The 24,286-nt window shown below is 34.6% G+C and overlaps 1 protein-coding gene across 1 annotated transcript in view; it reads left to right on the forward strand.

The window, feature by feature from the left end:
- Positions 1–5,049, forward strand: part of aop (ETS variant transcription factor anterior open) — a 109,162-nt gene extending 104,113 nt beyond the window's left edge. The window contains exon 8 of the mRNA XM_090393731.1: positions 4,563–5,049. Within this exon, the coding sequence (XP_090249857.1) occupies positions 4,563–4,725 (163 nt within the window). The 3' untranslated portion in view covers positions 4,726–5,049. The remainder of the gene's footprint in view (positions 1–4,562) is intronic.
- The last annotated feature ends 19,237 nt before the right edge of the window (positions 5,050–24,286 follow it).

Raw genomic sequence — 24,286 nt, forward strand, 5'->3', positions numbered from 1 at the left:
ATTTGAATGCCTCAATCATATCTCCCCTTTTACGCCTATCAACTAGTGTCTGCACCCCACAAATCTTCAACCTGTTCTCATATGGTTCATTCCATAGACCTGCTATCATCTTAGTCACTTGCCTCTGGATCCTCTCCACCTCCTCCCCATCTAGAAGGAACCTAGGTGACCAAATCTGGGCACAGTAGTTGAGATGAGGTCTTATCAAGACTATACAAGGTACAATAACTTGCTTGTCTCTGCTCGTCAAGGTATTTTTCGACAACCAAGTGAGTTGATGAGCTGATTTAGCTACTTTTGCAATGTGCCCCCTAAACTTCATCTCCCTATCCACCAACACTCCCAAGTCCCTGACTTCATCAATCTCCTGGAGTACAGTTCCATCAGTGTGGTATACTGCTGCTAATCTTTTCACCCCAAAATGCATAACCTTACATTTTGTCACATTAAATTGACATCCATTCTCCTTAGCCCAGAACTCAAATCTATTCACGTCATCCTGCAAGATTTTGACATCTTCTGCATTCACTATCGCCCTACCCAACTTTGCATCATCAGCGAACAAATGAACTGTTCCTCTTAGATCCTTTCCTATATCGTTAATGAACAGATTAAACAGTAGTGGTCCAAGAACAGAACCCTGTGGCACACCACTAGTCACAGGCTGTCTTGTGGACTCAACTCCTGAATAAACCACTGTCTGATATCTCTCTGTCAACCACCCTCCAATCCATCTCACCAACCCTATATCCATCCCCATATGCTGCATTTTATTGATTAGAATTCCATGTGGTATCCTGTCAAATGCCTTTGCCAGGTCCAGCAGTATCACTGTAAACCCATTACCCTTATCCAGTTCAGCCGTCATCTTGTTATAAAACTTGAGCAAGTTACTGAGGCATGATCTACCCTTCACAAAGCCATGCTGTCCCCTGTATAGTATCTCATTTTCATCAATCCATTCCTGTATTTTTCCCTTGACTACTTTCTCCAAGACCTTGACAATGACTTCTGATATGCTGATTGGTCGGTAATTTGCAACCATAGTCTTGGATCCTCCTTTATACCGTGAACTATTTTCCCCTCTTTCCACACCTTCGGGACTAAACCAGATCCGAGACTCAGATTAAACAACATGGTCAAGGGCACTGATAATTCCTTAGCCACTTCACGCAAGACCCGTGCCGGTATACCCTCCAATCCCACAGATGTATTCACATTAAAGTTCTGTAATAGGCTATTCACCTACACTTCATTCATCACAATTCCCATATAAACTAATGGTTCCTTCATTTTTTCAATGTCGCCACCACCTGAATGATATACTTTTGCAAAGTGCTTGCTCAGTAATTCCACTATATCGACTGATTCGGTTACCTCCCTACCCTCATCATTTTTTAAAATCATTCTGCCATGAACATTTTTCCTTTTACTTGCAACATATTGAAAAAACTGTTTGGGATTCTCTTTAGCCTGCATGACCAATTTTCTTTTGTAATCTGATTTTGCTTTTCTTACCATCCTGGTTACCTTCCTGGCCTGAGCTTTATACTGTTCCTGCACCTGCTGGTCACCTTTCTCCTTAAATTCCCTCCACAGTTGTTTCTTTTTTTGCAGCTCAACCTTAATAGTATTATTCATCCATTTAACCCCTACTTGATTTATTATTCAGACTCTTGGTATACAATCAAACATTACCTCCTGCAAACACTTCTTAACCACCTCCTATGCATTATCAACATCCAGCCCTTGCAGCTTTACGTGTCATGGCACTGAGCCAAGGACACTCCTAAGCTTATCATACTTACCAGCCTGGTAATTCCACATGTACCCTGTCTTAATTGTAAATTCCACTCCTTTAGCTATCCCCCAAGTCATGACCTTATGATCACTCTCACCAATTGGTGGCAACATGGTCATGTTCGTTACAGCCACATTCTCAGTTGCAATTACTAGGTCAAGCACTCTCTCCCCTCTAGTATTTTCCACTACATGCTGTCGCAGATAGTTGTCCCTTAATAACCGCATAAAATCCAATTCCTCCCTCCCATGTGCCCTCTCCTCCTTCCAGTTAATGTTACCATAATTGAAATCACCCATAATAATTACCCTCCTTCCACTCATTTCTTCTATTTGCCTATGCATACTATCCTCACCATCTATTCCATCACCTGGTCTATAGCAGCACCCAATTGTATATTTTGTTCTGCTAGACTATCTCACACCAAATAGCCTCAAATGTGCTCTTATCTCTATCCTGCAGTTCGACTTCTATACTCCTTGGCTGCAACTCATCAGCTATCATCAATAACACTCCTCCCCCCTTTTTATTCTCCCTGTCACTCCTGAACATACCATACCCCTCACATTCAATCCCACTAGCTATATCATATTCTGTCAGCCATGTTTCACTAATACCAACAACCTGTGGCTTGGAAGTGTCAGCCAAAGCCAAAAATTCTTCCTTCTTGTTCCTAATACTTCTGACATTAGTGTACATGAGTTGCAGAAGACCATTAGTCCCATCCCTACTTTGATGCCTTATACTAACTATCCCATTCTGATTTGTTGTCCTTCGTACTTGCCCGGGCATGTTATACTCATTCATACACTCAACTGCCTCCCTAAAATCTGCATATCTACTCCCCTCCCCCTTAATAAATCTAGTTTCCCTGAGTCTGTACATCCACTTCATTCATCAACATTTTTTCAAGCCTCTGTACACCAAATCCATTCAAATGTAACCCATCCATCCATCTTATATAAATCCTTTCACCCATTGAACTCACTCCACACATCCTCAAATTCCACACCACTCTCCATGCATAACCCACACATAAAGTCATTGGCAATTATGGCCATCCTTCTAAACACTTCACTCTCATACTGTAGTAAAATGCTCTCCATCCTAACTCTCTCACTCTTCTCTTTTGCTACCTCAAGTAATTCCCTCGCATCCTCTATCATTTCCATTTTGTCTTCTTTAAAATCATTTGTTCTTGCCATGACTATCATCTCTTTCCCCCTCTGTTTTTGCACTCGAATAGATTCACTGATGTCCTTTATGTTCGCACCCAGTTGGTACGATTTCATCAAACTCTCAACTATCACACCTCTTAATAACGAATCTCCATACAGCACTTGCTCTTTCATTTTATTTACGTTTACGAACATCCTCTTATTTTTCGTAACAGACTTTTGCCGTTTATTAGTCGGTATGTTCAGTACACATTTTTCCATATGCTCCAGTTGCTGCTTTGCTCTGTGTATCGCTCTGCTCAACCGAGCGATTTCACTACTTGCATCTATCTCACCATTTTCATTATCATTTAAATCATCCATTCGTTCTGTATTTCTACCTTCATTTACACTTTCAACGACGCTCTCACACCTATCTGGTACTACCTCGCAATTCCTTATCACATCACTATTTTCTATATTCTGACTTTCTTTAACGATATCACTCTCACCACCCAAAACACACTTTAGACCTTCATTCTCCTTGCACTTTCTGCACATATTAACTCCACTATCACCATCCAACCAGACTCCCACTGCTCTTCGCAAAGCATACATCTCACAGACAGCACACTACAAAAACTCTCCCACATCAAAACTCTTAAACAAACATGGCGACCTGGCCGCTATTTTTTTCGTTTCAGCCATTTTTTTCATTTCAGCCACACCAAGAAACGAAAAAGCAAACAATACTACGTAAAATTCTAGTAAAATTGCCAATGATAACATAAAATACTACTAATCTTTTCAGCAGCTCTCGACAAGCCGACGATCATATCAGTGCGACACCTACCGACGAATAGATTATAAAATGTTTTAGTAAACTGTAAAACAATCTTTCATTGTTCATTTTATTGTTTATTGTTCATTTTTAAGAATATGTTACATTCTCTTTTACATTTTCATTGCAACATTGAATATTTTAATATTCAAAGTTGTTGGGATTGAATTTCCCATACTTTCAGGTTATTACTTTGCATTCTTCCTTACAGAACAAAGATTATTTTATGTGGGTGTCTGTCTCCTGTATATGACTTAGTATACCTAAACTGTTGGATGTTGATAAAATTTTGCATTGGGAACTCTCTTTAAATTCAGTTCAGCAGAAGGTTTAAGTTACATAATTCACATAAACCAATAGTGATGTTAATGCCTCAATCACTTTAAACTTTCTTTAGGATGAAGGGCGTTGTTCAAGTTCTCTGAACTTACAAGATATAAGCTTTAGTGCAACTTACAAAGTTGATAAGAGTTATTAGTTGTATGTCCATGGAAAATGTCAGTGGTAATTCACTAATGAGTTTTTAATCTTGTACTATACCAAAAATTCTTATTGTGCAAAAATATTCAGATAATATGTATAATAAACCTAATTTTATGTGATATATTTTTTTTTTGCTTGCACTTTGTGTTTTTTTTTATAGCATTGTAATTTGCATTTGCTAAAGTGTTCTGGTTATTTCTCTGAAAACATCTTCATTTATTACACATTAACATTTATGAATCTGGATAGCATTTCAGTCATATGCTCTTTATTCTATTAGGTTTCTTCGTCACCCTAGTGAATTACGTCATTGTAAACAGAGGGCATTACTAACACGTGATAAAGACAATTCAGGAAATGGTGTTTTAGAAAGTAGTGATACAGAAGCTGCCTTAGACATGAGCATCAAAGATGAACTTTCTTCTTCAGGGGAAGTGGAATAAACAGTGTGATGTTGCATTAAAGACTCTTGACCTTCACCTATTTCGTGATTTAAAAAAATGAAAACGTTACAAGGCAGTGAATTCTGTAAAGTTTTGTACAGAAAATTAGTTGGTCGGGGATCTTGAATGTGGCCCACAGTGTGCATGAATCATTTGCAATGCGAGCCAAATTGCAAACAGCACATACACTCCAGTGATGTAATTATGTATATATAATATACATATATATATATATATCTATGGTTGAGTTTGAGGTATATGCCTCAAGAGGTTTACTAGTTTTGTGTATAAAGACTTTTTTTTAAAAAAATTCACGCAAGTGTATTAAAAATTCTATAGTATTCTTGTACAGATGATATGTAAATTTATTTTAACATATTATATTGGATATATACCAAAATAGAATCTAATGTGTTACTTTTTTTTTTTTTTTTGTAAATATGATCTGTTAAAAATAAGTGTATTGAATCTCTGATGAACTGCATATTTCAAGAGAAATCAAAAATATATTCCTTTCAAAGGAAGAAAAATTCCTTGCAGCTATTATTTAAAGTAGAAAAGTTTGAAGTTTATAAAAAAACCTTCATTAAAATGTTTTTAATACTTCCTTGAACTGTAGCAGCTGTTAGACAAGAAGTCATTAAGTCTGTTAGAGTGTAAAAATATACATGTTTCTTTTTTTATATATCAACTGTGGACATGAGAAGTTGCAAAACCTATAACAGAGCACAGTGCTGTATGTAGGTAAATGATTAGAAAGAAAGGAGAAATCTGTTATGCACCTCTTGAACAGTTGGAAGTTGTAGTCTTTGTTTATGACCATATATCTCCATTGGGGGATATGTGCTCGTAAACAAAGTGTGTAAATTTCCAGGTAAAGAGATTGTACTAATTAAATCATTTTTCAATTTTTATTCAGTAAGTTTTAAAAGGGGATGTGTATAGAATGAATTAAAATAGATTTTCTTCTTGCAATAAAGATGTAGGAAGCTTGAAAATTTTTTATTTTGCTTTCAAATTTTACTTTTGGTTTTAAAGTTATTTTCATTTACTGATAAATAATTTTAAAAGCAGCTTTATTTTATTATACAAATGTATCTTATCATGAAGCATTTCATATATGACAGTCTCTATCCATCTGTAGAAAAACTTTGAACTAAATAAGAACTACTGCATCTTGAGAAACTGTAGTCAACCCAGTCCAAATACAGTTTTTCAACATTAACTAAAATATCAAGGCTTTAATTTAATTTCACTGACACTTAAAATAAAGCATGAAAAAACAATAAATGTACCTTATTAACCTATAAATGCAGGTGGATATCTTTTTGAATAGTAGTAATTCAAGCTTCCAAAACATTCTTTTTTGATGAATGGTAATTGAATTCAGCTTTTTTTTTTTTTATATTAATTATGGTAATAATTACTCAGGACCTCCATGGAGTCATGAGAAGTCTGCTTTAAACAACACAAAATCTATCTTACCATTCCTTACACTTTACTGTTTTCACTCTCACTGTCTTCTCAGGCATTGCATTTCATGCTCCTTCCAAATATCAAAAAAAAAAAAAAAATATTTCTCACTGTTCCCTTGTGTACCTTACAGTACTTTTTTGTCTCTTCCCCTTATTCTACCATATGAAAATCTTTCTATATGCCTATCCAGTAAATACCTTATGAAGGCATAACCATTGTTCCATAATCCTGATATCATTTTTGTTATCTTTCTTTATATCCTAAGGTTTCTTCATCCCTCCTTCAAATCCTGATTTGGTCAGAGAGATCCAGTGAGGACTTTATACAATGGAACCAACATCTCTCCCTTTCTCCACTAGTCAGCATCCTTCTCAATATTACAACAGTTCTCTTCACACCAAGATCCCTTGCCTCATTCACTTTCTCCACTATAGTTTCCCATGAATAGGGTATCCAGCTTTCTATCTTTAGTCTCATTATTCAAATGTTACACTTAGCTACATTAAATGAACATCCCGGTCTTCATTTGTCCTTTTTTTTTATTGAGTTTATTGAAATCTTCTAGTCTAGTTTATTGAAATCTTCATGAAGAACCATAATCGGCACTAATACTAAACTCATATTACAACTTAAGTGTGCAACACATTGCAACTTAAATTCAGTTTAATACAGTTTACTTTGTAAATTTGTAACAGTAACAAATATGTATTTATTAGGCTTTAAGTATATCAAAATGAGATTTGATACATGCATTGCTGTTAGTATTATTATACTCCATAAACCAGTCATTATTTTGGTCACTCACCTCTGGATCCACTCTAAAACTTCCTTACCCACAAGAAACTTGGTTGAATAATTTTCTGCACAATAAGGCTTTTACTGTGCACAGAATTGTCCCCATCCCATCTCGACAGATGGGGACCATATCATCTTAAAAAGAGGAATAATAACCTTGAACAACATTCAACATCCAAATGATTCAATGACTAGTTTTCCTACTTTTGCAATGTATTCTCTAAATTCAGCTCTCTGTCCACCATCACAGCCATATCCCTTCATAATCAATTTCCTGTCATCCTGATTCATCACTATTGTACACAGCCTGTAATCTTTTCATACCAAAGATTGTAACTTAACCTTTTGTCAACCATTACCCTTTATTTACACTGTCAGTTTGTTTAAATCATTCTGCAAGATCTCTACATCATCTTTATTAACTAATGCCCTACACAGTTTTGCATTGCCAGAAACAAGATATTTCCCCTCAAATAATTTCCTGTATTACTAGTGTATAACAGAAGTGGCTGAAGTAAAGATCCCTGTGACACTCACTACTGGATACCACTACTCCATATATGCTTTCATATCTATTCCATCACCCACCATGTTATTTCCTTGTGTGTTAGGCTCAATGGCTCCTGTCACAGCTAAGTAACTTAATTTGACTTTGATACATAAGTAATGCTTGCTCTTATAGGGTGGTTAATCCTATCTGCATAGTGCATTATGACTGTCGGTTGTATGCATTGCTCTGAATTTTGTGGGATGGAAATCTCTACTGTCTTCATATGAGACAATTTAACTTTCATTTGAAAAGCCCTGATAAAAGTGTTTTGCATCCGAATTAACCAGGTTTTTCCAACCAAAGGGCATTGTCAAAACTGAGTGAACTACAGAGGATCTTGCTATTCTTGTTGTGAGCCTCATATCAAACTCCCATTTGTTAGTTTATATACTCTTCTTTTATATATCATTTATATGCCACTACCTAGACCTGGCCCTTCCCATAATGCATAGCATTATACGTGCCTGTAAGGATATGTATGTTGCATTATGGGATACTAAGGCAATTAATGTGAAGTCATTAGCATCTATATAAAAGTAACCCAGTTGTGAAGTTACTTCACATGCAAACTTTACTTGCTTACACTTGGATAAAGGATGAAACCAAAAATATAATTTCTTGGAATCTTAAATTTATAGTATAACCAAATGAAAAAAATTTTCAACGTCTTCAGTCTGGGTACACAGTTTGATACTTTTCCTTCAAATGTTCCTTGACTATTTCTCATTGCAGATTCATATGCAATCCTGGCACTGCTTCAAGTTGCCTTCTAAGTGTGTCATAATCACCTGCTCTAATATTCCACATGTGTCACTTCTTAATTGAAAGGTTCACGTTTCTCAGTCTCCTAGGTCAGAATGTCATTATTACTTTACATTCTGAGGCAATGTAACTGGCTACCTTGGTTATGGACAAATCCTTTGATGCTCTTACCAGATCCAGTACTGTCAAAATTTGAGTGCTCTCCATCACATGCTGTTTCAGATAATCTTTTAATAACTGTATAAATTCCATTTCCTTCCCTCTACATGACGTTTTCACCTTTCAATCTACATAGTTGAAGTATCCCATAATAATTACTTGCCCTACATTCATTATGCTAATTTTTCAGTGCATATTATCCACATCTTCCTTTCTATTCTCCTCCTCTGACCAGTAGCAGCAACTGACTTTATATTTTGTCCTGTTGGCTCTGTATCATCTCAAGATAGCTTCAAATGAAATGGACTTCCTTTCACATCTGTTTTTTTGCCAGACTCCTATTTGTGTTGGTTGCAGTTGTTAGGCTGCCATCATTAGTAATCTCCCTCCCAAATCCTGTTCACAGTATCCTCCCTGAGAATACTATACTTGCATTCAAAATCTTCTCTCAAACCAGGTCTTATGCCTATAACTTTAGTCTAAGTTAGACTAATTTATGCCAAAATCAACCTCCTTCCCCCTGCTTATTTTATATTCTTCTGGCATTAGTATCTACTTAGACTTAGCATCTTGTATTTACTGTCCCATTCAAATGTGAGACCTGAATGACTATATTCAGCATTTTTTTAAAATTTTTATTATTATTCTCACTTTCCTGCATCTGTATTAATACATGCAGGAAAGTGAGAATGATGATAAGAGAAAGTGTTGTTGAGTGAGCATTTGTAGTTCTAAATGTTCAATGAACAACACTTTCTCTAGACTCTTAACTTCAAATCTGTTCAAGTGCCATATGAGTCCTTTTGTCCATCAAATTAGATATACACATATCTGTAAACTGCACACTATTTCTTCTGTACAATGTACCCATGACTCATTGGTAATCATTTCTCTTCTCAGTTTGCTCTTATTGTACCGTAGCAGCAGACTTGCAATCTTTACCTCTCTCTCTCTACTTTTTTGCTTATTCCAGTAACTCATATCTTCTCTCATGCAGTATACTCAATACCCTTCTCTAGTCATTTGTACCTGCCAAACTAATTCATTCTTTTGCTCTTAGCATTCTAACAGCTTTAACCTCCTTAATCTTCACACCTGGGAAACACAATTTTATTATCATGTATTTAGAATTAAGTGTTGGCTGCAGCACATCTTGTGGTTTAATGGAATGAATTAGACACAGGTTTAATGTTTCCAATATTTTGTCCAAGGATGATGTCACAGAATCATCTGGGATAATAAGTCTTTTTGTCCATCAAATTAAATACCACATACATATCTGAAAACTGAATACTATTTCTTCTGTACAATATACCCGTTAACTCATTTGTATTAATTGCTCTTCTCAGTTTTGAAAATCTTTTCTTAATTGAAAATTCAACATGTTCAGCTACTCTGTAGGTTGACTGCATGATCACTCTCACCAGTTGGTGACAGACATCCTCTGAAGTAATTACTAGATCTAGCACTCTCAGACCTTAGTACCTTCCATCACTGCTGCCTCAGGTAAAATATTCCATAGCAAATTTTGTTTCATTCTGCCCATGTATCCTGTCATCCTCCCAATCTATGTTCCAATAGTTGAAGTTTCCCATAGCAATTACATTCTTCACTCATTGAACTTATTTGCTGTCTGCATTGTCCTTTGCAGACAGCAAATAACTATAGCAGCAACCAACTATATATTTTGTCCTGTTGGGCTCTATCTCACAGCAGATGGCCTCAAATATACAACTTTAACTGACTTCTAGCTGAACTCCTACTCTTTTTGGCTGCATTCATCAGCTTTACTTGCCCCATCCCTTTCTCTCTATTCTTCCTAAAAATACTATATGCCTCATATTCTCTTGTACTAATTATATCATCTTCTGTTGGTCTGTGTCTCACTAATGTCAATAACTTTCAGCCAAGAAGAACAAACTAATACAAAAACTCCTCTCTCTCTTATTTTGGATGTTTCTGGCTAATAAAGTGTAGTAGTTCCTCTAGGCCCCACAATTACCCATACATTTTATATTAATTATCCTATTCTGATTTTGTTAATTGCAGTACTATCTTCAGCATTTTTTGTTCATTATCACACTAGTCTGCCTCATTGGTACTTGCACACTTACTCACCTGCTTCCCCCAAACAGCTTGTGAAATCCTTTTGTTCGAACTCGCTCTACACATACCCAACTTCATATCATTCCTCTTGCATAATCTATGCATTGACTTTTTGCAATCATTAGCCTTCCTTTTCCACCCACCCACCTCTATTATACTACCTATTATATTATATAGCAGTCAACTATCTTTACTCTTCTCAGTAACTCTTTGATGTCATCTCTCATGTACTTGCTTTCTCCTGGGAAGCACAATTTCATCATGCTCTTATCAAGCAAGCTAGTAGAAGTTATAAAAAACATGACAGAGGTTCAGCTTTATTTTAAAGGGTTAAAAGCACCTTAAATCTTTATGTAGACATATATTTTTTATATTTCTTCAGCAATACTCAAAAATGTGTCTTGCATTTCTGCAACCAAAATCAAATAATGCACTGTTTAAAGAGAACCATACCAGTTAAATCAGTGATTGTATATTTAAGCATTGTAAATCCGTGAAAATTAATTTTTCACGGATTTACAATGAATTAATTCTTCTTTTAAAAATCACTGAATTCATTTTTCTTTTACAAAAAGTATTTAGCTTCCCTTTCATGGAAAAAATCTGTTAAAAAAAAAAGAGGGGACATGGCAAACAGAAGTTATTAAATGGTTTTTTTTTTTTTTTAGTACATAGGAGGAAGGGAGAAAACAAGTGATCATCCCAAGAAATTGTGCAAAGGTGTACTTACAAGCTAAGACTAGAGTTTTTTTTTTTTTTTTTTTTTTTTGGTGAGGGGGAAGTGTCAGAGATAGTTATGAGTGCTTTGCCAGTGAGTGAGTTCCAGGAGAGAACTGTGTGGATGATATGAGTTGGTGTGAGCCTCTCACAATGAATAACTGAATCCATGAAGATGCCTGAGAAAATAGTAAAAAATTTGCATACATACCTCAGTTTTAGCTGAACTGCACCATTTGTTTAAAAAACACTTTTCATTTTATCATGATTCAGGATAATTCTTGACAGGATTTCTGTTTGGTAATTACACAATTACTTGGCATATTGTTTTTAAAATAGCAGTTGACTTTTTTCCTGTGATGCTTCATTTTAGTAACTATTTAGATAAGAGGAAATTAAGTTTTGTTTTCTTTTTGTGTATGTTTAAATATAGTAGTAATATTATTTCATAAGATAATATAATTAGAAGCAGCAGGGGAAAGTAACAATTTTATAAAATGAGAATGAAATTCATATTTTTTTAAAATAAAAAATAAAAGGTCATATTTTTGATGACCTTTCATCAAAGTTTTATGTGGTATGAGGAAACGTCACAGTGGTATTTGATTTAAATTTGGTCTCCTCAGATTTTATTTTATCATTTTTGAAACACAGTAATATTTATTACTGATTAGTTTTGCTGCTTCTTGTAATGAACAAGAGTTGTGTAAGTTTCATGCTAAATACATTTGCATCTTAAGTTAATACAAGGTTTCAACAAAATGAATGTTACTACATTTAAAACTCTATTTAAGAGACTATAGGGACTAAGGGGTGTCTTTTCGCCAATAGGGGCTAAGGGGTGTCTGTTAAATCACGAATTTAAAAAAAAAAAAAAAATCTGTAACATTATACTGCAATTTTATCAATATTAGTACTATAATAACAAAAAAATTATTTTACACACACTTTTAGATAAGTTAATGTTCGATGTTGACACGCTTGGTTTAGGTTAACCTGCTTTGGAAAAACTATCAAATTTTTTTAAAACTTCTGAATTCTGCTGTTTTTTTATAATTAACTCCCTAAAATTATGAAAATGTGTGTAATAAAATTACCGTAGAAAGTCGCACCATGCGACAAAAGAACCAATTACAATGCGATTGGTGTGATCAGGTCCTAATCTTTTACTGAACATGTTTTATGAGTGGTGATTCATTTATGTCGGCTAAATTACTACAGTGTTTTTCTAACATATGATGGCCTATTCGCCAAAATTTGTTAAAAAAATAACAGGAAATTAATAACAAAAAATAACCTGTTAATTATAATTTTGCTTATAATATATTTAATTATAAGCAAATCTTGGTTAAAAGCATTTTAAAATTAACAGGGTGTTAATTTTCATATGTGACATATGGACCGGAAATTTTGTCTGTCAAATCTAAAGTTCGTTAAATCAAGGGTTTACTGTATTTAAAATAGATACTTTGCAAACTAAACTGACAGTCATTTACCTATGCATTTATGCATATGCTTTTGTGTAGACAAGTGTACAGACAAAAAGAGTTAGTGCTATTCTTGCTTTATATTGCCATTGGCCCTATCTATGATACTAATATAATATAAATTTCCAAATTTTTGTAAGTTGGATTGCTATAAAAATATAACATGAACTATAATAATCATTTGCTAATAAATTAGATTTTGATCTAAGTCAGTGATGTTATAAGATTCAAAAGAATATTGATTTAATAAATTTGTTTAAAATTAAAAAAAAATAGAAATTATTGTTAGAACCAAATTAATAATATTTGTATGACAACTACATTCTTATTTTTTCATGCAGCTTGAAAGAACTGTTACTGTGATTTCTAAGATAAATTTCTGTATTTCATTCACAAAATTTTATGAAAAATTTGTCCTTTTTAATGTAGGGATAAAAAGACTGGTAAGAAGAAAAATTTTGCTCACATCTCTTGTGTATATATTTTATTATTCACTTTGCTCTTTTAGTTTGAAAAAGAATTTAAAAAAAAGTGTGGAATTGATGATTAATAAGTGTTCAGCCCAAATTTGTTTCTTTTTTGAAGTATGAAACATTCTATAATATATTTGATATTAATCATGATTTTCAGTTACTCAAAACAATATATACAGTGAAATCCCTTATTTGCTTTATTGGATATTGTAGGAGGGGGAAAAATATTAATCAGGATCCTAGCTTACACTGATACTCAAGGATCAGTCAACAGAAGGAGAATAATCTAAGGGATAGGGAGTTAATCTAGATACCTGGTTTGAAATCATTATTTATTTATTTATTTTAATGAAAGGAAGATATTTCATGGATGAGTACTGAAATGTAGATATTTACTGAGTGAGCATATGATGTTGCTCACTGCATATTATTTGAGTCTTTTATTGTGAAATGCATCGGAGAACATTGCATGTTTGTGATGTCACAGTTATGAAGGAATAATGGACCATTTGTTAAAATAGTTATAAGACTATCAGTTTACTGTTAAAGTCTTTGGAGATAATATCTGTTTAAATAATACAATCTGTTTCACCATCCCAATAATTAACTATTAAGATTCAACCTGTTTAATAACTCCTGGGGATTGGGGTATGCCAAATAAGTGGAAGTTTTTCAGATAATGGATACTTAAAACAATAAGATTCACTTTTCCTCTATTTACAAGAAGTTGCAATCTTATATAAGTAATAAGTTACAGATCCATTAGGTTTAAATTACTGCTGAATGAAATGATATTTTTGATTATGGTTATTTATTAGGTTTTATTAGGAAAAAAAAGTTGGGTGTGTATACTATAATAATCTTCTTCTTTTTTGTAGCATTTTTATCCTGCTTGGTGCAGGGTCTGCTATGATGAATGTCTTTAGGTGGTAGAATATACTTATTGGCAGTCTCACACCAGGTACTCTGCTTATTAGAAGCCCCGAAGTGGCTTGGAAATTTCTGTTTGGTCTCTAAAGTAGGATTTTTATGTTATCTAATCCTTACCCATCCATAACATTAAGGTACTAAAGTTCATAAATGTTCATGAGTTTGTCTGACAATATATGCCACATTTCTCACATCTCAGTTAAATATGGATAACAACTTGTTTATTATTATCATTATCATCAGACCTCCATGGAGTCAAGAGACTCATCGTGGGAGGTCCACTTTCATATGCACAGATCATCATACCTTGACTTAAATGCATTCACTGTCTCTGTACTCACTACACTTTCAGGCAATGCATTCCAATCACCAAACCTACCACTATCCATGGAAAAGAACTACTCTTCATCCCCTTGCTCACACCCACCTTATACCGCTTCCATGGCTTTTGTTCAGATATTCTATGAAAAATCTCAGTCTGTTAATCTGGTAATTACCCTATACTAACTTATATGTCTTGATCATGTCTCCCATCTTCCTTCTGCCACCAGGCTCTGTAATTTGCATTCACTCAATCTGTCTTCATATTCCACATTCTAGAGATCAGAAACCAACTTAGTCAATCATCTCTGAACCCTCTCCAACACCTCATCATCCTTTTGAAAACTAGGCAACCAAATCATCTGTACACAGTAATCCATATGCAGCCTGATCAAAGCCTTGTACAATGGAATCAAAACATCTTTACTTGTAAACGTTGGTGTTCTCTACATCATTTCCATAATCTGCTGCGTTTTCCTCACAATTTTAGCAAAATGTCCACAAAATTTCAAGTCCCTATCCACCATCATCCCGAGATCTCTCATATTCTCTAAGATATCCCCACTGATCTTATACTATGTATCCCATCTTTGCTTCTCAAAATTTAAAAACTAACACTTTCCTCCAAAATCATTAGAACAGGAGCCACTGTCCCTTTTATAGTCCATCTTGAAACTCACCAAACCAACTTCACTGCCTCCTCTTTCATTCCATCTACTTCTACTCTTTGGAACAGTCTCCCCCACTCTGCCTTCCTCAATGAATGCAACCTTCAGCTGTTCAAACAAAATGTGAACCGATAACTCCTTTCTTCTTTTCCCTCTTGCCACCACACAGCACTAATGTGCTTATAGGTTGTAGCCTTTTGTGTGTGGATCAGATATATAAAATTTTGCTACATTAAACTGACATCCCCACACACTCACCCATTCAGACAGTCTATTTAGGCCTTCTTACAAAGCTACAACATCTGCTGTATTTCTCTTAACTCTCCCCAACTTTGCATCATCTGCAAACAACTGTATATCACTATTTATGCTGTTTCCAATGTAATTTACATACAAATTAAACAACCATGGTCCCAAAACCGATCCCTGGGGCATATCACTAGTGACTTTCCTCTTCTGAGATATCACCTCCCCCATACACAACCTGCTGATACCTATCAGACAGCTGATCTCCAGTTAAATGCACTGCTTACTTCTACTGTCCAGCCCCATCTGTTGCAGTTTAACTACTAGCTTGTCACATGGCAATCTAAAAAGCCTTTGCAAAATCTAAATATACTACTGTATATGCATCCCCTTGTCCAATGTATTCATCACCTTGTTATAATAAGTAAGCAGGTTGCTAAAATATGATTTTCCTTTAGCAAACCCATGCTATCCATTAAAGAAAATTCTATTGCTGTCAACCCAGTTCTGAATTCTTATCCTCACTAGGCTTTTCCAACACCTTGACCACAGCTCCAGACAAGCAGATTGGCCTATAATTTGAAGCCCTAGTCTTATCACTCCCTTTTTGCCCTCTTTCCACTCCTTTAGGACTTAGGCAAATCTAAGATTCATTTTAAAAATGTAAGTTAAAGCTATTAACTCCCTGGAACATTCACTCAAGACATGTAGTGATATACCATCAAGTACCATGTTCTTGTTGACATCAAGTTTACTTAATTCCTACCATACCTCCTGCTTACTCACCATCAGTGGTTCCTCCCCCATTTGCACTGCTCTCAAGTTCTGTATTATGTTACAATCACAAGGATGGAATACTTTAATGAACTGCTCATTTAATGCCTTTACTATATCCTCCTCTGTGTTCATCATCCTGCGATAATCATTCTTCCTTCTACTGGCCACATATTGTGTTCATTATTAAAATATTAGGAATTAATTGTAGAAAATTTTTTAACTTGGGTATACTATGTTAAAGATACCAAGCAATTTTATATGCTAGGTTTTAATCCTTTTTTCCCAAGTGAAGGAAACAAATAAGTCAAGTTTGCACCTGAACGTAGTTCAAGTCTGAGGCAGCTCGTGGTAAAGGTGGAGTAAGCTCTGATCACTTTCCTTAGTATTTTCCCCTAATAATTTTCCCCTAAGCACATCCCCTTGCAGAGATGTATGATGCTATGCATTAAAGGCAAGGGTCTCTACCCAGACCAGTTTCGACCTTTATTGAGGTCTCATCAGTGTGGAGCCAGACCTAAAAATGCCAAGGTTGAAGTGATGCAGAGCTTATAGATTTTACCTAAACAAGTTGCCACAAGGTGCTTTGACCTTATTAAATGAAAATCTCAGGATGAGAGTAAGATGTAGAAAGTTTTTTAACTTACTCTCATCCTGAGATTTTCATTTAATAAGGTCAAAGCACCTTGTGGCAACTTGTTTAGGTAAAATCTATAAGCTCTGCATCACTTCAACCTTGGCATTTTTAGGTCTGGCTCCCACTGACGAGATCTCAATAAAAGTCGAAACCGGTCTGGGTAGTGACTCTTGCCTTTAATGCATGGTATCATACATCTCCGCAAGGGGATGTGCTTTGCATTAGGGGGAAATACTAAGGAAAGTGATCGGAGCTTACTCCACCTTTACCACGAGTTGCCTCAGACTTGAACTACGTTCAGGCACAAACTTGACTTATTTGTCTGTGTGCTTCACTTGGGAATAAGGATTAAAATCTAGCGTATAAAATTGCTTGGTATCTTTAATTAGGAATTAATTATTTAACATAAATTTTAATATTTCACTGAGCTTTGTGTTTAAGTGAATTGAATAAAAATCAAAAAGAACTGATACTATTCAAATTATAACAGAAGAGCTTATCATTGAATTAATGAGTCAATTTGCTTTAATTAGTTTTATTTGCCAATTTGTTTAATTAGCAGAGTAAATGGTAGCAGACCAGCAGCATTGCAATCTATTAATTAAGAGAACCCCAATTAATATCTGTGGCTGCAATTAGAGATACAGGATACAGATATACTCTATTATGACTTAGGAAAAACAGAATTGTTTAATGTAATTGTAATAATTATGATTGTAATTTGATGGCTAAACTGTATTTCAATTGTCGGTGAAATGTTAAAAAAAAAAAAGAAAAAAGAACCTTTGGGAAATAATGAACAAATACTAAATATAATCCGATTTAAAGCCATGCACCAGTGTTATGATGAAAATCATGCTTCTCCTGATCATTCGTTGAATTATGCCTATCTGCTCCAAAGAGCTCAAAGAATCATAGGCCATATAAATAATAGGCAAATTAAGTTACTGTGTTAACTTAATTTTCTCAATATTTATAGAAGTATTTCAAGAAAATCCAAAATGAAACTTATTTGAATGCCACCCTTTTTTGTTATTCACTAATTTCTTTTTTTCATAGACTATGGATATCAAAAATTCCATGAAAACAGTGACAGTTGTCAAAACTTGGATTAACGTAACAGAAACAAATAACTCTTCCAAGTAGGATTGCTATTTTAGCACATTTTACACAAGAAACAGATCACCATACTGAATGGCACTGAGAGAAATAGGGCTATATATATTGTGCAAAAACAAATTTCAGTAATGTAAATATGGGTTATCACTGTATGTACAAAATTTTCCATTTTAAAAACTGAAAGTTTAATAAGCCTATTAAATTTTGTTTTGGAAATGTCTGATATTGGAAAGTGAGATATTTTAGTATATTACTGTTAATCACTAATTCTACAGCTTAGCCAAAAAAAAAAAAAAAAAGTAAAACAAAGTGAGAAAAATAAAATGTACATTGTGTTTATATTTGTTAAAAAATTTTCTGATATGATGTGATATTGGGAATGTGGCAGCCAATGTTGAACTCTGTACTGAAGGTTGTGATGTTAGTGCTGAATGTTAATTTACATCTTTCCAAGGTTATTAAATGAGAAAAGTTATATGGTGCAATTATGCCAAGTCAAATTTTGTTGTTTTTTATATTAATAAAATTTAGAAAATAATTGGGATATTTTACAAGTGTCTTAATAAAAAAATAAGATGCCAACTTTTAAGAAATATGTGTATTTTTTTTATTTATATTTTTATCATCATCAGCAGTCATAATGTCCATTGAAATGGTTGAAAATTACGGAATGCATACCACTTCAATGAATGTTTGAATCCACACACACACACACACACACACACACACACACACACACATGCAGGCAGACAGAATACTTATCTGTTATGATCAAATCAATGTTAATTGAGGCCATAATGATAGGTGAAGCAACCAATTATATATGATATTTTCTAAACAGTGAAGAAGAGAGATCTATTTTATTATTATTATTCTTTCTTTATTTACTTTTCATGGAGAACCGATCCGGTAGAGGTTGGTGAACCTGTAGTACACGAGAACTGTGGATGGGCAAGAAGGAACTTGTTTGCATTTGAAAAGCTGTGGATTGTATTCTTTGGGAAATGTGGTGGAAGACTGTTCCAGAGGGAAGCAGTGGAAGGGATGAATGAAGAGGACGAGAAATTTTTTCTGTAGGTTTGGAATTGAACTGAGAGTATGTTGATTAGCTACTGAATGCATCTGACAGAGTGGGAAAAACTACTGATGCCAGTTCTGAGAAAGTGAGTGGGTGAAAGAACAGAGCCTTGTGGGACCCTACCATTAGTTGTATAGTTAAAGGATATATATATGCAATGGATTTACTCAGCAATATGACGTAATTAAATAAATTTAATGACTAGAAGCTGAGAGATACCAAAATAGAATAAAATACTATTTATCATTTGAGTGCACAACTAGTTTAATTTTCTTAAAAAACTTCATCAGATGCATAACATGAAAAGAGAAATACAAAAATATACATTACAAGAGAAACAACTGCTATAAATTAACTTGCAAATGTATTATTTACATTTGAAGGCATTCAAATGTCAGCAATACAGGATACTATGACAGTACTACATGATTACATTCACATTATTACTAATCCCTTTTCAACAATTTTCCTCTACCTTATGACTTACCAGCACTCCAATATTATCATATGTTATATTACTGTCTTCAACACACTTTTTTCCTCCCATCTTGGCATCCAACACCTGTTTTGCTAACCTTTCCTCTCTTTGCTTAAATAACCATACCACCATACAATAACCATAACACCCTGCTCACATATTCCTGAATGCTAACAATGCAATGTGAAATTCATTCCTAATATCTTCATTTGTAATGATGCTGCTATTGATACTATCTGTTCACCTCCCAAATTTTTCTCAAAATTTATATATGTGGGCTTTAGTCTTTGATCAACTGCTTTATTTCCAACCCAACTCTGAAAAATCCATAAGTTAAAATTGGTTTGTGGCTTGTATACTTTTTAGTTTTAATTTTTTAAATTCTTCTATTATTCCATAGAGATTTATTCAGTTGACTTCACACCATACCATACCACCTTTTGCTTATTCTGTTGTATATTTCTGTATTTAATTTTCCATCTTCACTAAAAATTGTGCCTAAATAGCTGAAATATTTTACTTGTTCTATAGGTTCTGACCATTTTCATAGTTTTAGTCTTTGTTTTATCTCTGATTTTCATTTCATATCAAATTTGTTACAGCTGTTATTCGGGTGGTTAAAGAATATCTTAAATAAATCTTTACTCTGGATTTATTTAGGAGCACATCATCTGCATAACGCAAAGAACTAAATTGTTTAGCTACCTTCACACATATCTTAGCTCTTACATTTTTCTCTGTACTCTTGTAGAGAATCTGCCAACCGGAAACAGTAATGTTTGATATGTTCTTCTTCTTTTCCACAACTGTCTCTTTGTTGGAGTGTTTTATTGATATAAACAACTTCACCACATACCTCCATAGCTGAATAAATTAAGGTTTTCTTCAGTTTGCTACCGAGGAGCTGCAAGGTTTTGTCCTTGTTTTCAGACAGTTTAAATTTTGATATAAAGAGATAAGCAAAGCTTTTTTGTTATCTTAGATTAAAACATTTATTTTTTTGACTGCAACTCTATTTTGTAATTAAAACAAAATAAAAAATGAAGTGATCATATGCAACGGTGTGCTGAAAAGTTGTGATAATCCATGAAGGAATTGAGATAGAACCATGTAACTTACACATTATTCTACATATTCCCCATGAAGTGTTTTACTCTTGTTATAACTCTGTTGCATCATTTCAGTCCTCTGCGAAAAAAAGTCTTTCCCTTGTTGCACAAACCCAGTCTTTTGTTTTAGGTGTTTATCAAACTTTTCACCCTCCCCCCTCATATATATTTGCTTATCTTTACTGTAATTTTGGCAATAATGGAGTAAGATGGAGCGCCAATGAATTTTAAAAATTAAAAACTGAGACATGAATAAAAGAGAAATTTGGACATACAGAAATGGCTGTCAGTTTAATGTTAGTAAGTATAAAGACATGCATGTTGACATTATGAGATTTTCAATTCATATTATATTAGCAGGGTTGCACTACCTGAGGCTGATGAAGATAGAGATCTTGACATTATGATGGATAGGAATTTGAAAGTTCAAAGGTCACATTGCAAAAATTGCAAATACAACTCAGAAGATAATTGCGATGTTGAAATCAATCTTGCCATGCAAGGATGAAAGTCATTTTGTTTCTTTACAAGTCCTTGATAAGACTGCCCTAACTGCCATGCACAGATTTGGTCTTCTGGATTACAATGAGATAAAGAAGCTGTGGATATGGTGCAAAGAACAGTTACAAAGATTATATCAGAAATATGGATCATATATCAGGATTATGAGGACAGATTGATAGTATGCAGATTACAGAGTCTGGTTAACAGGGAAAAGAGGGATGATATGATAGAGATCTATACACTTCTGAATGGGTGTTATAGGATATCATCTGATGAAATTTTCGTTATATGGAAGGTGGGAAGAGAACACAGGGACATCAGTGAAAGTTAGATTGTGCATGATTAAGAAAAGAGAACCTATCCATGTTCCTTCTCTCACAGAGCAATGATTGGGTGGAAATCATTTGCCTCTTGAAGCAGTGAGTGCCTTTAGTGTGAATGATTTTAAGAGAAGGTATGTCAACTGGTTTGGATGATATATGGCCTTCCTTGATGAATCCTTGACTCTGGAGATCTCATAATAATAATATTCATTCAATATCTCAATGTCTGCACTTCCACCCTCTCAGGCAATGATGGTAGAACCATGGAATGGTTCTACCATCCTTCACTCCAACATTTTCTGAGATTCACATGGCTGCTGTTATGATTTTGTATTTTAACTCTTACAGCAAATTACTTTTTGATGCATTACTTTATTCTTTATTTAATCCCATTGAGGAAATTTGAACCATCATTCTTTTACATTTGAATTATTGACTAACAAATTAGCTACTTCAACTTTCATTCAATCTACCTTGGTTTTGTTAATAGGCATTCACAACACAGAAGTAAAAAAAAAAAGGATATTTAATAAATTTAGTTTAATTCTTTATCCAAGTGTAAGCAAACAAAGTTTGTGCCTGAAAATATCTTCAGGACTGACGTAAGGTGGTACATCCCTTAGCAACTCGGAGCAAAAAAGGATATTGTTATTCCGAGACTTCAAACCTACACATCAGCCATGATGAAATAGAGCACCGCATTGTCGAGTCAAGGGAAATCACCTTAGACCCTTTTCATTTGAATAATAATCTTAGCTATAATTTGGCAGACTCTTTCAACTCTACTATTGATACTGGAGATCGTGTGATTCCACACACGCACAGGTGTACAACAATAGAACTTTAACTCGAACTGTAGTTCAAGCTCATAATAACTGTAATTTACAGTCGAATATTATGGCTTTATAATTGTATAGCTTTAGAGTGTGTCAATGTTAATTTAAGTGTCTTTTATTATCTTTCTATGTTCTTATCGCCTGAAGAAGTCATTTTTGACGAAACATGTTGCGTTTTTTTCAAATAAATGTCATTGTGTTATAATTCTTGGGTTTAAGTCAGTTAATTTAGAAAAATGAACATATCCCAACCCCGAGTTAATAGTACGTTTCATATATATATACAGGGTGTTCGGGATAAATTTGACAGTTTTGTAAGGAAAAAGAAAATCTTCTTTGTATCTATTAAATTTAATGAATTGACAAAAAAACATTACAGGCAGAGTTAATTACAATACTATCAACAAGATTTACTCAAAATAACCACCATTAGCATCGATCACAGCTTCAATTCTGCTTCGGAACCTCGAACAAGCTCGAAAACTGTTTTAATTTTATCCATTAACTGGGCTTTTGTATTACTGGAAGTGCGATTGGTGTCTTTTTCAACTGCGCCCCATACAAAATAATCCATGGGGTTAAGGTCTGGGGAGTTTGGAGGCCAAACATTTGGACTGGTGAAGTCGTAGAAATTTTCAGACAACCATTTTTGACTTTTCCCAGAGGTGTGGCAAGGGGCCGAATCCTGCTGCCATACATACGGCCTACCATTGGCTACCCTTGTTATCCAGGGCTTGACTACAGTTAGCAACTCCACGAACAAAGCCCGAATTCCAATGCCAGGGTTCTTCAACACCTGTTCCTGCAGATTTGTGAGGAATTCTGCTGTACGAACGCAATCAGATCGTCTGCTAGGGATCTTTCTTCTTGCTACATCCTCGTAGTCACCATTGCAAGTCTCTAGTTCATGCCTGATTGTTTTTACTGTATTCAGGGAGCATTGGGCAGCAGTCGTAATATCCTTATTTTGATGGCGGGCACGAATCATCATGATACAAGTTATTCTCTTCCATGATTCAGGTGGGTTCCAGCTATCCATCCTTTCTGACATCTTGTATATGAATGAAGAAGGGTCCAAACTTTTAAATGAAGAGAAGTGTGTGTTAATACATTTAACTTACGGAAAAATATAATTAATTATAAATATGTCAAATTTATCCCGAACACCCTGTATATATATATATATGTTTGTTGATCTTGGTTGAGATATAATTTCTCAGCTTTCATCCTCGAGGCTATCTGGTTATCTGGTTAAGGGTTATCTGAGGATGATACCGGCTAGTTATTATTTATTGGTTTGTTTGCCTGTGTTGGGAAGTAGGCTGATGTTTGATAGGTCTGATTACCACTATAGCCATAGGTTGAGAAATTCACACACACACACACACACTCACTCTTCGACAATAATTTGGCATGTCTTGAAGTGTCACTGAATTGGAAAGCCTGAACTATATAAAAAAAATCAGCTAACGCCTTTTATTCTCTTACAGGGAGTAGGCGAGGCCTTTATACCCTATCTAGCATTTGGAGACTGAGTGGGCAGTTCAATCTCCACCGGTAGCCAATCAGAGATAGCTGGCCCATGTCTATCACTAATTATATGCAGCCACCGATGAAGAGGCTGCAAACAAGTGCTGCCATCTCTTGGTACTTAACTCTAACAGGATATGTTACTGTCTGAAATAATGTGGATACTACGGTCGATTTTCTTGAGTTTACGGGAAGAAAAACTCGAGTTTGCAGGAGGAAAAATCCGTTTGCCCCTGCCAGAGATCGACTAATTCGGGAATCGGTCGAAAATAGGCTTAGAAAAGTTCGACGAGTGGACTCGAACCTAAGTCTAATTTCGAGTGATCAAGCGCAGAGGACGCAAGTGTCACTTCCGCTGAGCTACACAGGCCTCAACTAATATATTGTGTTTCATTATATAATAATTATTATATATAATTCATTATATAATAATTATTATATATAATTCATTATATAATAATAATAATGATAATAATAATAATG

The sequence above is a fragment of the Typopeltis vanoorti genome, chromosome 6 (genome assembly GCF_054136105.1).
Source record: "Typopeltis vanoorti isolate ZY-2024b chromosome 6, IOZ_Tvanoo_1.0, whole genome shotgun sequence".
NCBI classification, from domain to species: Eukaryota; Metazoa; Arthropoda; class Arachnida; order Uropygi; family Thelyphonidae; genus Typopeltis; species Typopeltis vanoorti.